The sequence below is a fragment of the Corythoichthys intestinalis genome, chromosome 18, assembly GCF_030265065.1.
Source record: "Corythoichthys intestinalis isolate RoL2023-P3 chromosome 18, ASM3026506v1, whole genome shotgun sequence".
NCBI lineage: Eukaryota > Metazoa > Chordata > Actinopteri > Syngnathiformes > Syngnathidae > Corythoichthys > Corythoichthys intestinalis.
The window spans coordinates 5933412-5945491 of NC_080412.1; the positions used below are offsets into that span (position 1 = coordinate 5933412).

Sequence of the window (12080 nt, forward strand, 5' to 3'; positions counted from 1 at the left end):
TGCTACTTCTTCTCGGTGTCGCTGCAGGCTCATTCAGTATCTTAGCAAGGAATGACACAGCATGGAATCTTCCTTCCTTTCTATCTTTGAAAATTACAGTATGAATCAACCTTTGAATTAATCAGTAAACAGTTTCTATTTTTAATCTTGTACACGCAAACACTGGGGGAACAATATGATTCACATTTACAGTGTGTAGTTGAAAAGACATAATTATAATGTAAGAAACTCATATTTGCCAGTCAATAAAATGAAATCTGCAAAATTCCTAATGACACTGCAGTACATTTCTCTCACAGTACCACCAAAAATCACCAATCTGACAAGAGACATTGTGGTTAATGAGGGCGCCAATGTCACCGTGCTGTGTCAAGCCATTGGTAAACCGGAGCCAACTATTACCTGGAAACTCATCTCATCTTCAGGTAAACTGCATACGTTTGACTGCTTTACCTTATTTTTGCTTCACCCTTGTTTTTTGAACATGTTGATTGCCTTTCTCCTTTCTGAGAAAATGTGTTTTCACTTACCCTTCTGTACCACCGTACCCTTCCTAATTTTGAACTTGTATGACCATGGAAGGAATTCATGGGCGTTTCCTTGGACTGATAACATTGGGGCTGAGCCCCTCCAGACCTTTAAATGTAATTTTATATCAAATCAAATCAAATTTTCTATAGCCCTTTACAAGAACCCAAAAGGTCCACAAAATGCTTTACAACAAGCGTATGGTTCATAATAAACCCCGGCTATTCGAGGTGGTAGTGACGCCGCCTGGTCAAGGGTAGAAGAGGCTGCTTTGCTTTGCTGAAATGTGCTGGCACATATAATAATAAATAATACATTTTATTTATAGAGCGCTTTTACCGATAATCAAAGGCGCTTTACAGTTGAAACAAAGAAAAACAATTGAGAAAAGTATTACAAATTAAAAGCCAATTTAAAAAGGTGAGTTTTTGAATAATTTTTTGAATGTGGGAAGATCAGAACAGGTGCAGATGGGTTTAGGGAGTGAGTTCCAAAGTGAAGGGGCAGCAACGGAGAAGGCTCTGTCCCCCCAAGTAGGGTGTGTTATTTGTGGGAGCAGTGCGAGAATGTTTCCATTAGAGGAGTGGAGGTGGCGGGAGGGTGTGTGGGGACAGAGAAGGTTCGTGAGGTAAGGGGGAGCCAAGTTATTAAGTGCTTTGTATGTGAGAAGGATGATTTTGAACTGTATCTGTATATCATAGTATGTATATAATTCCACCTACATGCACACACATAGCCAAACAAAGACAAGGGGTGTCACTGGCTTGCCTGCCCTTTTTCTCTTTTAGGGCAAGACACCCGACTGTTGCTAGGGCCATTCCAAATAAAAGAGAAAAGAAGGAGGTGCTAGTCAGAACGATTGCGGAAGCTGTATAGTTTCCACTCTTTCTCCTTGCAAGCTTTTCAACTAAATTGAGTGCCTTCTTTCCTTATTTTGGGTAATATTATAAATGTCTACCTAAGGATTCGTATTTGAACTATTTGAACATTAATCCATTGAGTGTTTTCCCTTCATTTATTTGGGGGTAGGGTCATTACTGTTTGAAAATGTCTTATTAATTAAATTAATATGTGCTGTTTATATTTTAGAGTTATTTCAGCTAAAAAAAAAATATATATGAAGTTCACCTCTATAGTATGAATGAGCAGTACTAAAGTCAACTAAGGTATCACTTTAGTACTGTACTGAAAACCTGTAATCTAATTAATTCAAGTTTATTTGAGTACCGAAAACTCAATTTACTATAATCCAATTATTAAAGTTAATCCGAGCTCTTAAAATTTAAAAAGTATTAAGTAAATTGCATCTAGTTAATGTAAGTAACATCAATTATATTTTCTAAGGCAGCAACTTTGCTTTTTATTTATTTTTTTAAAAGTAAAGTCAATTTATGACATTTTATAGTGTTTGACTTTTGTGAGACAAGAGCCAAGAATGACAATCAAAACAACAGCTGTTGCATCATTTCTCTTCTCCATCATACTTTGTGTTTTAGGGGACCTTTCAACAGATGATGCGTACCTAGAAATCTCATCTATCACCAGAAACAGAGCAGGAACATACGAATGCACAGCTGTCAACGAAATCGACACAGATGTCAAAACCGTAGATATCACCGTCAACTGTGAGTCCACTGTTTGAGAAAAACGTTTCTCATATATACTTGTAGCTTTTACAAAAATCCCCGCCATCTGTTTGATTAAGCTGTAAGTCTTAATCTTCACATCAACTCATGGGCTGCCACTGATGGTAACAGTGCTATTAACAGTTAAATCAAAGCGGTTGAGTCACACAATATTTTTGGGCTAAAAATGATAATAGAGATTTTAGTCTAGTTTATTTCCATTAATAAAATAGTCACAAACTGGATTTGTGATATTTGATAGAGTTTGGGTTGGTTTAATGCAGGGGTGTCCAAACCGGTGCAAAGGGCCAAGGTGGGGACTGGTTTTTGTTCCTACTGATTGACCACAGACCATTTAACCAATGAGGGTTCTGCTAAAACAAGAAGCACCTGACTACAATCAACTGATTACAATTGTAAGACACCAGATTAGTGCAAAGGTGTCGTCCTGTTTTGTTGGAAAGAAATCCTGCACCTACTGCGGCCCAATGTGGAATAGTTTGGGGACCCCTAGTTTAGTGGTTTGGTTTGTTTCATGTTTGTGCTGTCGCGTTATGGCATAGTCAATGATTGATGTATCTTCCTCAGCCTTGTTTCTGGTGGTTTGTAAGTTTTTTTTTCTGATACCCAGCCTTTCGTTTGCCTCCTGTTCTTTTGTTTGGACTTTATATATGGCGGAAAACCAGTGTTGGGCACGTTACTTTAAAAAAGTAATTAGTTATAGTTACTCACTACTTCTTTCAAAAATTAACTGAGTTAATAACTGAATTACTCTATAGTAAAAGTAACTAGTTACCAGGGAAAGTAATTATTTCCGTTACTTTGAAAAGAAGTTGAATGAAAGAATTTGAAATTTTCTGAGCAGTATTCTAGTCAGTTGAATAGAGAAGAACAGACAGGTAGTTGTGCTATAGAACCTTGTAATATTTATTGCACCTCACCAGCAACAGATTTATCCTACACATGAAGTGCAACTAAAATTAACAGTAAACAATATAAGAAAATAACAATCAGCAGTAAACAATATAAAGTGAGTTAAATCAATTACATCTAACTCTCACAACCTGAGACAACTGGTGAATTAGACATAGCCTACTGTACTTCAAGTATTTTGACTTGAAATAGTGTTTATATCTCCACCTCGTAAAGGACAACATCAACAACATCCCTCTGCATCTGTTTTGTGTGTGTGTTTGCCGTACGCGCTGTTCTGGTTTGTGTGTGAAAAATACACCGGCTCTGATTGGCTTACCATGACACATGACTCTAACCCTCAGCCAATCACAATCACTTCCATCGCATCTATCCAGGTGGTGCATTCAGGTAGCCTCGTCCCCCTACTCCTCCCGTCACCCTCAATGCGTGTGCCGTCCTCAAGATGGAAGCAGCATTCTTCCTGGCTGACAGTGGGGGATGGGAAGGAGGCTAGCATTCAGGTGTAGCAAAAACAGAAACCTTAGCAAGTTTTGGAAAGCATTGTCTAATTGAATGAGCAGGGACAAACAGCCTGGATGCAGCATGACGTAGAGGAGATGTAGATGAGATTGTATGGTTGTTCTTATCACTTGGTTGATCCATTCGTGGACAAAATTAGAACAACCTGTGAGTCTGTGTTGACGTGAGGTATAGATTGATACGCCGGCCACTTGAGTGACCAAAATGAGAAATTACAAATGAAGTTACATTTGCCGTATGCAGATTGGCTGACACGGATTTTTTTGTTACAATGAAATACAACAAGGTATGTACATATAAACAAAAATAGTATGTCATTCTTTTTTTATTGCAGATATTGATCGCAATGAAACATTTGGACAACATGATTCCATTTCTTGTTTTATTTAAAACGCATGTGCAAAACAGCTCAATAAATCACAATTTATAAGCTTGTTGGAAAAATAGCATATGAGAATTTGATATCAGCCAGCAGAGCAGCTTTTACCCGACATTACAGCCTCCAGACGGGCTTTCTCCCGCTGTCCTCGGTAAACCCAGGTCCAATAGCGTATCTTAAAGCAGTAATATGAAGTAAGGTTGGCCAATCATGTTTTTGAATAATATCAATGGCTAAACAGTTATAAGCAGATTTTCGTTATTTTTTTTAACGCAACCCTTCCAGATTCTTTGTTTAACCCATAGCAACGCCCTTTACAATGAAATGCTTTTCTTCGGCAATCTTTGGAAATCTTCGGAAATTACGTCACACCGGGAAGTGCGAGGGAAGTCCGCCATAGAACAGTATTGTTTGTTGCATTGCTTCTCGGTAAGATGCCACGGTGGTATGTGGCGATGTTTTGTTCTCACTCAAACGAAAAGTTGTATGAGTGGCCAAAGGATAGCAGGGCACGTAAATGAACATCTTTCGTTTGCACGAAGCGCATGAATTTCACGCCATCATCAAGTAGTGTTCTCTGCTGTAAATACTTCAAAGATGCCTGCTTCCTTAACCGGTCTGCTTATGATCAGGGATTTGCCAAAAAGTAAGTGTGGATAGTTGTTTTGTAGTAGTTTTGGATAGATGACTGATGACTTTGTCAAAGCAGAGCTGCCAACTGTTGTGGAATGAACAGTATAAGCTAGCGACGTTAGCCGAAAGTTAACTCGTGGCAATCCCCGATCATAGTTGTTGTTGCGTTCGCGAGGTTAAGCGTGTTTAAACTGTGCATCATCTACGATCTTGTCCGAAAGGGTTAGTCCACTGTCAATCGGGAAAGGGGTGTGAATGTGCATATAAGCGGGTCGGCGTCGCGGTAATTCACGGTCACGTTGCTGTAAGAGACACACACCGCCGGTGAGTTTGTGCACATTTATTTGTATTTGTATTATGTATTTCCACCTTCATGCTTCAAGCATTGCATTGCATTTGTACGGTTCGGCGTTTCTTTCACGGTGATCGCTTGATAGCCTTCTAGTTTGTGTTTCGCGAGAGCCGCTGTCAGGTGACAATTTAGCGTGTTAGCATTGAGTCAATCTCGCAGCGAATCAGCGAGCGGCTCAAGTCACACAGTGAATCATGGGAAATGTAGTCTCGGGACAACACTAAAGTGTTGCTTTGTAATCTGTTCGCTTGTGTGAAAAAACTACATTTCCTCACGCCATTAGACGCCACTTCCTGCCGAGAGCTGTGCCGAGCTGTGTTCTTACTGTTAGCTTCATGTGTTAATAAAGAAACAAAGTTGTCAGCACGTCGTGTGTTCGATACATTTGTAAACAAAAAGCTCATAACAAGACACTATGCACGATCCGTTTAAGAGACGCTGGAGTAGTAGGAGGCGAGGAGGAGATCAGCGAGAAGCAAAACTTTGCGGTCGAATGTGGCGGCAGTCCGCTATTATTTTGTTTTTTATTGTTGCCACAATAAAGTGGAGAAAGCCATCAACGACTCATCTCCTTCTTTCCCCCCAACGTTTTTATATTATTATTTTATATGCACGAGAGCTGCCGGATCTGCCAAAATGAACATGAAGTCTGATTATTATTTTTTTTTTAACAATGTCATTTAGATAGACAAAAACATAAAATTATGTGCAAATGCCTGCATCTTCAAATCGTGAAAATAATAACAGCCTATATCTTACCAATCTTGTAATCTCGATGGGTCTTGTATCCATTCCATGTCAGGTAGTCTAGGCAAATTCTTTGCATCCTGATTAGCGTCTGGCTAATACATGTTAGGTCCAACATAAAATTCCAAGCTCCTCTTCTTCCGCCAACTCTTCAAAAACTTGCGCTCGATCTATCCTTATATCGCTGTTTGAATCATTGTTTGAAGGGCTTTGTATGGCGGCCGTATGTATGGAGCTGCCATCGCTGTTCCCGGTGTGACGTATCACTTCCGGGTTCGTCCCCTTTCAGGCTCGAACTTCGGAAACGGAATTATTTTGTCAAATATACAACATATAAATTATTTTTTCATGCTTTATTTGTTGGACAATGTTTAATTACTTTATTTGTGACCCTATTTGGCACGTTATGAAATTACTTCACATTACTGCTTTAAAGTTGCTGCAGTTAAAATGCTCGTAATTGGATCTCTGGATCGAGCTGACGGCCAGCCACGAGGCGAGCCACTGCCCTCAGCCCCAGCCTCTCGGCCGCTCCTGGGTAGAACGACGTAGTCTCGATATTTGTCCATCAACGTACATTAAGTGTTGCTGTGAGGCACATCAACTTATTTTCCCTTGCCAAACAGCGTTTTCCACCCGTAAACAAACAAACAAAAAACTTGTAACACTTGCATTTATGTGTTCACATACCGTATTGGCCGGAATATAAGACGGTGTTTTTTGCATTGAAATAAGACTGAAAAAGTGGAGGTCGTCTTATATTCGCGGTTTAGACGTTATACCCATTCACGACGCTAAATGGCGCCAGATATCGTTGAAGCGATGTACTGTCATGACAGATCTCAGCTACTCTCAAGTTTAACCAGTTTGCATTATTTTCTTTATTCAGATTTGTTTCAAGACTACAGTTACCATTAGACTTCACTTTGATGGTTAATGCAGTTATTGCAGTTTTGTTGTTTTATCACCTTTACATTATTACATTATTTACATTTATTACATTTACATTTCAAAAACCAAAAGCCATTCATTTACGTATGTGATTGCACTTTAGTTCACATATTTAAATGTTCAGATATTAAGATTTGAATGAGGCAAAATAAGATGCTTTTTCTCTCAAATATATTGTTATAATCATTTGCTTCAGATGCACTGTAATTATTTTCTGTATAAAAATTAATTTGGTGTTAAAAAAGTGTTTTTCAAACTTGAGTCTTGAAAAAGAGGGGGTCGTCTTATAATTAGGGCCATCTCATATTCAGGCCAATACGGTAATTGTGCCATCTACATGTACTGATTAGCAACAGGCTAGCAGCAGATAGCATGTGTTGCAGCCACAGTAGTTGTAGTAAATAATATTAAAGATTGTCATAATAACAATCATCATTGTAATAACAATATCAAAGGCAACAAGTCGTTTCATGCGCAAGATTTTAGCTTTAGTATTTTTTTTAACACCGGACACATGAAAAGGCTGGGATAGGAAGAACATACCTTCCATAACACAGCGGCAACATGGCTACAAAAACACCCGGTCTTTGTGGTGGCACGAGCTTGGTTCCACATCTGCCTTCACGAACATGTTGTCCTCCCCGTCATGATGATAGCAGATGAAAGCGGTATTTCCAAATTGTCTTTGTTAAGGGATTTTGATGAGTAATGTTACTCCAGCTCCACTGTTGTTTTGGATGGAGAGATTCTAAAACGGAAGTTGCTAGCAGACTCGCGGAAGTACCTTGGAAACTTGTCTATAAGACAAAAAGTCTGCTCTTTTGTCCTGTTCGGGGCAGAGTTTGGATTGTTACTATGCAAATGAACAAGTTTGTCCCAGTCTCCGGGGCTGAACCATGAAATCATACATGGTGGAAAAATTCCAAGTGTAAACAATAAACTCCTATAAATACAGTATCATATCTTTGAGGAGGAGAGTTCAAGTGCTTACAGAAAGGAGAACAGGCACACTGTGAACAAGCCTGAAGACACTAAGAGAACAGCAATGAATGATTAAGTATAATCATAAATGGTTATATGAAAATATATCCGTCTTCACAAAGTTACCATAATACAGAGTTTTGACAGATATTGGAATTACTTTTGGTGACTTTTCTTTTCAATTAGAGGCTTGGCTGCAATCAGATGGGTAGATTGCTGTCTACATTAATGGCAGCCAATGAGTAATCAGCAACTACTCATTTGTGTAGTTGGAGAAGCAATAATATTAGCTCGCATAAACATCATGATCAAACCAATTATTCCAGTGTTTTGTCAAACTTCTTACTTAACGTAAAAAAGTACTTGACTCTCCCAAGTATCAGCATCACAGCCAACAATAAAATACACTAGCACATGAATGAATGATTAATGAATGAACATAATTGTAACCCCACACAATCAGTCCACGATTTCATTTATTATTGTGCTAAAATATACTCAAATAAAAAGCTGTAAGTAATGCCTCAATTAAATTGTACAGTATTACTCATAAAACTTAAATAGAAATGGGAAACTAGGTTAACGCTTGAAGAGAAAACAATCCAAACAAATGTAGTTTAAAGTGAATTAAAATGGAATAGTACGTGACAAATGTGTGTCACAAAAAAGTTTAAAGCCATTTGAAATATTTCAATAATGAATTATTTCACTCACAGCGAGAGGAAGCCTGTGTACCATCAGTGATACCTGTGCCACACTTTGAGAGTCATTGAATTACGGCACTATTTCCCGCACTATAAGGCGCACCTCAAAGCCCTTCATTTTCTCAAAAGCAGACAATGCGCCTTATATACTGTATGGTTCAATATTTTTTTAATCATGACATGACATTCCCTTTAGCGCAGCACCATCTAGTAGTTATATAACGCAACCCCAACCACTACTAATTTCCGATGCACCTTATAGTGCAGAAAATACGGTAATTAAAAATCATACTGTAAAGCATATAATGCTGTGAACCTCCTCTACCTTATATGCTAACCATTGTGCTTGGATGTTGTTATTAGATGCTCCAACTGTGTATGACGGAAGAGATATTGGTGTTACCCTGGGACAAAGAGGAGTGCTGGAATGTGAAGCTGATGCAGTGCCTGAGGCAGATTTTGAGTGGTATAAAGATGACAGAAGGTATTGTTCAAGTCTAAAATGGGTAAAGAAAATGTTTTATCACACTTTTATTTAGCTCACAATGGGTAAATTCATTTTCTTAGTTAGAACCTAACCAAGAAACATAAACACAGTGACGACAAATGGGGAAGACAGGACTGTGAGCCTACTGAACCGCAATAAGTTTTCGCCATCAATGTCCCTATTTCTTGAATGAGGGGCTCCCAACCTTTTGCAGGCTAAACGCCCGCACTCTAAGCAAGTTCAATGCAGTTTAGCCCACCTCACAACCAGCACTGCCCACTTACCCAAACCCCTCTCTGGCTGTAGGCCTATGGATATGTGGAAAGATATTATAGGTACATCTCATGACTATGATAAATATACTGTATATGACAAATATTTTTGTGCTCACTTATTTATTAGTCCATTTTAGTTTATAGGATTATTTTTATGGGTCAGCGGCACCCCATTTCCACCACACGCATTGTTTATGGTGCACTACTTTCCCATGCTGAGATGCTGGATGGTGGATGAGAAACTCTTTGAAGCCATCTGGAAATTGTTATTCATCGCCTCACGAATCACTACCCATGTCTGGGTTTTTTGTCAGTACCACCAGAGCCTGGTCCACTTGGCAAATTGAACAGAGTTGTATGCCTGCTTAAAGAGTACCACGGATAGAAAGACACGTAGTTCTTAAAAGATAAATGTTAGTACGAGTTATACTAATTTGATATTAAAACCCTTCTTAATGTTTTCGTTTTAATAAAATTTTGAAAATTTTTTCAACTAGAAGGTCGCCATTGTTGTTGATGACGCAGGGCGGTGACGCGACATATGGGTCTCCCGCCGGACTTCCACAGTGTCACTCTTTAACTACATAAACATGTCATCATGTCGTGTTTGCCCTTTCAAATTTGAACGGAGCGGAATATTAATGAGAAGGACAGCCCCGTTGATATTTCACAAAATGAGCAGCAAAAGTAAAATGAACAGGAGAGACGGGATGAGACGAGTAGCGTCCATGTGTCAAGTTCGCTAGTGACAGCTAGCACTCTCCTACTCTAGTGACGAAGCAGGAGAGTGCTGTAAAAAAATGTTAAAAATGCAGATTTTCACGGTAAACTATTGTGTGATCCAACTTATTCCAATATTATTACGGAGATAGTTAGCTTCCAGAGCTGTCGCGTGCTTTACATATGATTAAGGTATACAGTGAAACACAGCAGTTTCATTATTTTTTGCATCACAGCACACAAAAACGTTGATGCAGTGTACTGAGACGTCTAATGACGGCTTACCTTATTTTTGTCATGTAAAGGCGCTGAACAAGTCGATGATCATCCTGACGATGTTTTTGATTTATCAGATCTTGCTCTCGAAGCTTTTTCCCGGTGAATAAGCAACGTTGCCTGGGTTTTTTCATTTGCCTGCCGCCTTGGTTTTTAGAATCCCTTTTTGACATCACTCTCCTGCTCCGTCACTAGAGCAGGAGAGTGCTAGCTGTCACTGGCAAACTTGACACATTTACGCTACTCGTCTTATTCCGTCTTTCTTGTTCACTTTGCTTTTGCCGCTCGTTTTGAGAAATATCAACGGGGCTGTCCTTCTCATTAATATTCTGCTCGGGTTCAAATTGGAAGGGCAGAACCGACTACATGGTTATGTAGTTAAAGAGTGATTCTGTGGAAGTCCGGCAGCGTATGCATGTGACGTCACCGCCTGCGACGTCAACAACAATGGCGACCTACTAGTTAATTTTTTGGTTCAAAATTTTACAAATTTTATTTAAACGAAAACATTAATAGGGGTTTTGATACGAAATTATTATCATTCGTACTAACATTTACTTTTAAAAATTACATGTCTTTTAATCCATAGTACCCTTTAAAACACTATTGAAGCCCAGCACAACGCATGCCTTCCACCCCTCCCACCCTGGCCCCCTAGTGGCTTGGGTGCCCCTTACTGCTTGCGCCCCATTCACCTCGCCCGAAGATGGAGGGAGACTTGTCTACTGCGGTGAACCCCAATGAAGAGGTACCAAGCCTGCTCGGTGCCTCTCACTGTGAGCAACTCCAGAGTGAAAGAGTGTCCAACCCCTCTTCAAATGTCAGAGCTCAGGTCATGCGTGGCGGTTAGCTCAGCTATAACTAGTCAGAATGTCTCATACCATTAGGCATTCCCATGTGCCTGGCTGATGACTTGCCTCTGGGTGAGGAAAAAATGGCGTTCAAATGTGTTTCTCATCATAGAAGGTGTTCTAAGCCATTCTTAGTCTGGTCCCTCACCTAGGACCTATTTGATTTGGGTGAACCTGCCAGGGGCACAAATCCCCGGACAAAATAGTTAATACAATCATTGGGACACACAAACTATTATTTTTATTATTAAAGTAAATATTATTACCACAACAAGTGGTGTTACCAGGAAGCCAGGTGTGGGTGGGCATTAGTCTTACCTCTTGGGGGGGAGGGGGAAAAAAAAAAGCTACAATGCTAAAGTAGGTCGAAATCCAGCATAGGGCTACTGCACCTTAAAACATGTTTTGTTTCCCCTTGAGATAACTGTTGTTGTGATTTGGTCTAAACAAATAAAAGTTGATGTGATTTCATTTGACTTTTTTAGGAACCTATTGTGGTTCCTCGGTTTTATTATTATTATTATAGTTTTATTATTATTATTATAGTTATTCTTTGTTTTGCAGCCCCTTTGAGCTGAATTTGAACCCCTTAAAAAATATACTCATATTCATACTGCACCAATGTCGGCAGGCAGGTCAAGACAGGTGCAATCCTCGATGCCGTGTAAAGACAAATTCCAAATACAATATGTAGCGCCCCCTAGCAGTCATTCTCTCCCACGCCAACACTTTGAGCCCACTTTGACCCCCTCAGAATGCCTCAAAACTCACCAAACTCAACAGCCAGGTAAACACTGGTGAAAACCTGGCAGCACCAGACTTCTTTGTAAACTTGCAGGTATTATGAATTTAATTATTTATCATTATCATCTTTACGACTGTTAGTCTGTTCTTATAAGAGGTAGGTAGAGTAGCCAAAAACTTTACTCAGGTAAGAGTAGCGTTACTTCTAAATAATACTAATCAAGAAAAAGGAAAAGTAGTCATCCAGAAATTTACTCAAGTACAAGTAAAAACGTACAACATTCTTTGAAAAGAATACTGTACTCAAGTAATGAGTAACATTTTTGAGTAACTGCTTACAATGTCAATTTTTTAAAAAATAATTGCATGTTT

The 12080-nt window shown here is 39.2% G+C and overlaps 1 protein-coding gene across 2 annotated transcripts in view; it reads left to right on the forward strand.

Annotated features, from left to right (window-relative positions):
* The window catches only part of ntm (neurotrimin), a 56156-nt gene that overhangs the window by 25238 nt on the left and 18838 nt on the right, over nucleotides 1-12080 (forward strand). For both annotated transcript variants that reach the window (XM_057820227.1, XM_057820228.1), the window contains exons 3-5: nucleotides 300-425; nucleotides 2025-2153; nucleotides 8719-8839. In XM_057820227.1, coding sequence (XP_057676210.1) covers nucleotides 300-425; nucleotides 2025-2153; nucleotides 8719-8839 — 376 coding nt within the window. The remainder of the gene's footprint in view (nucleotides 1-299; nucleotides 426-2024; nucleotides 2154-8718; nucleotides 8840-12080) is intronic.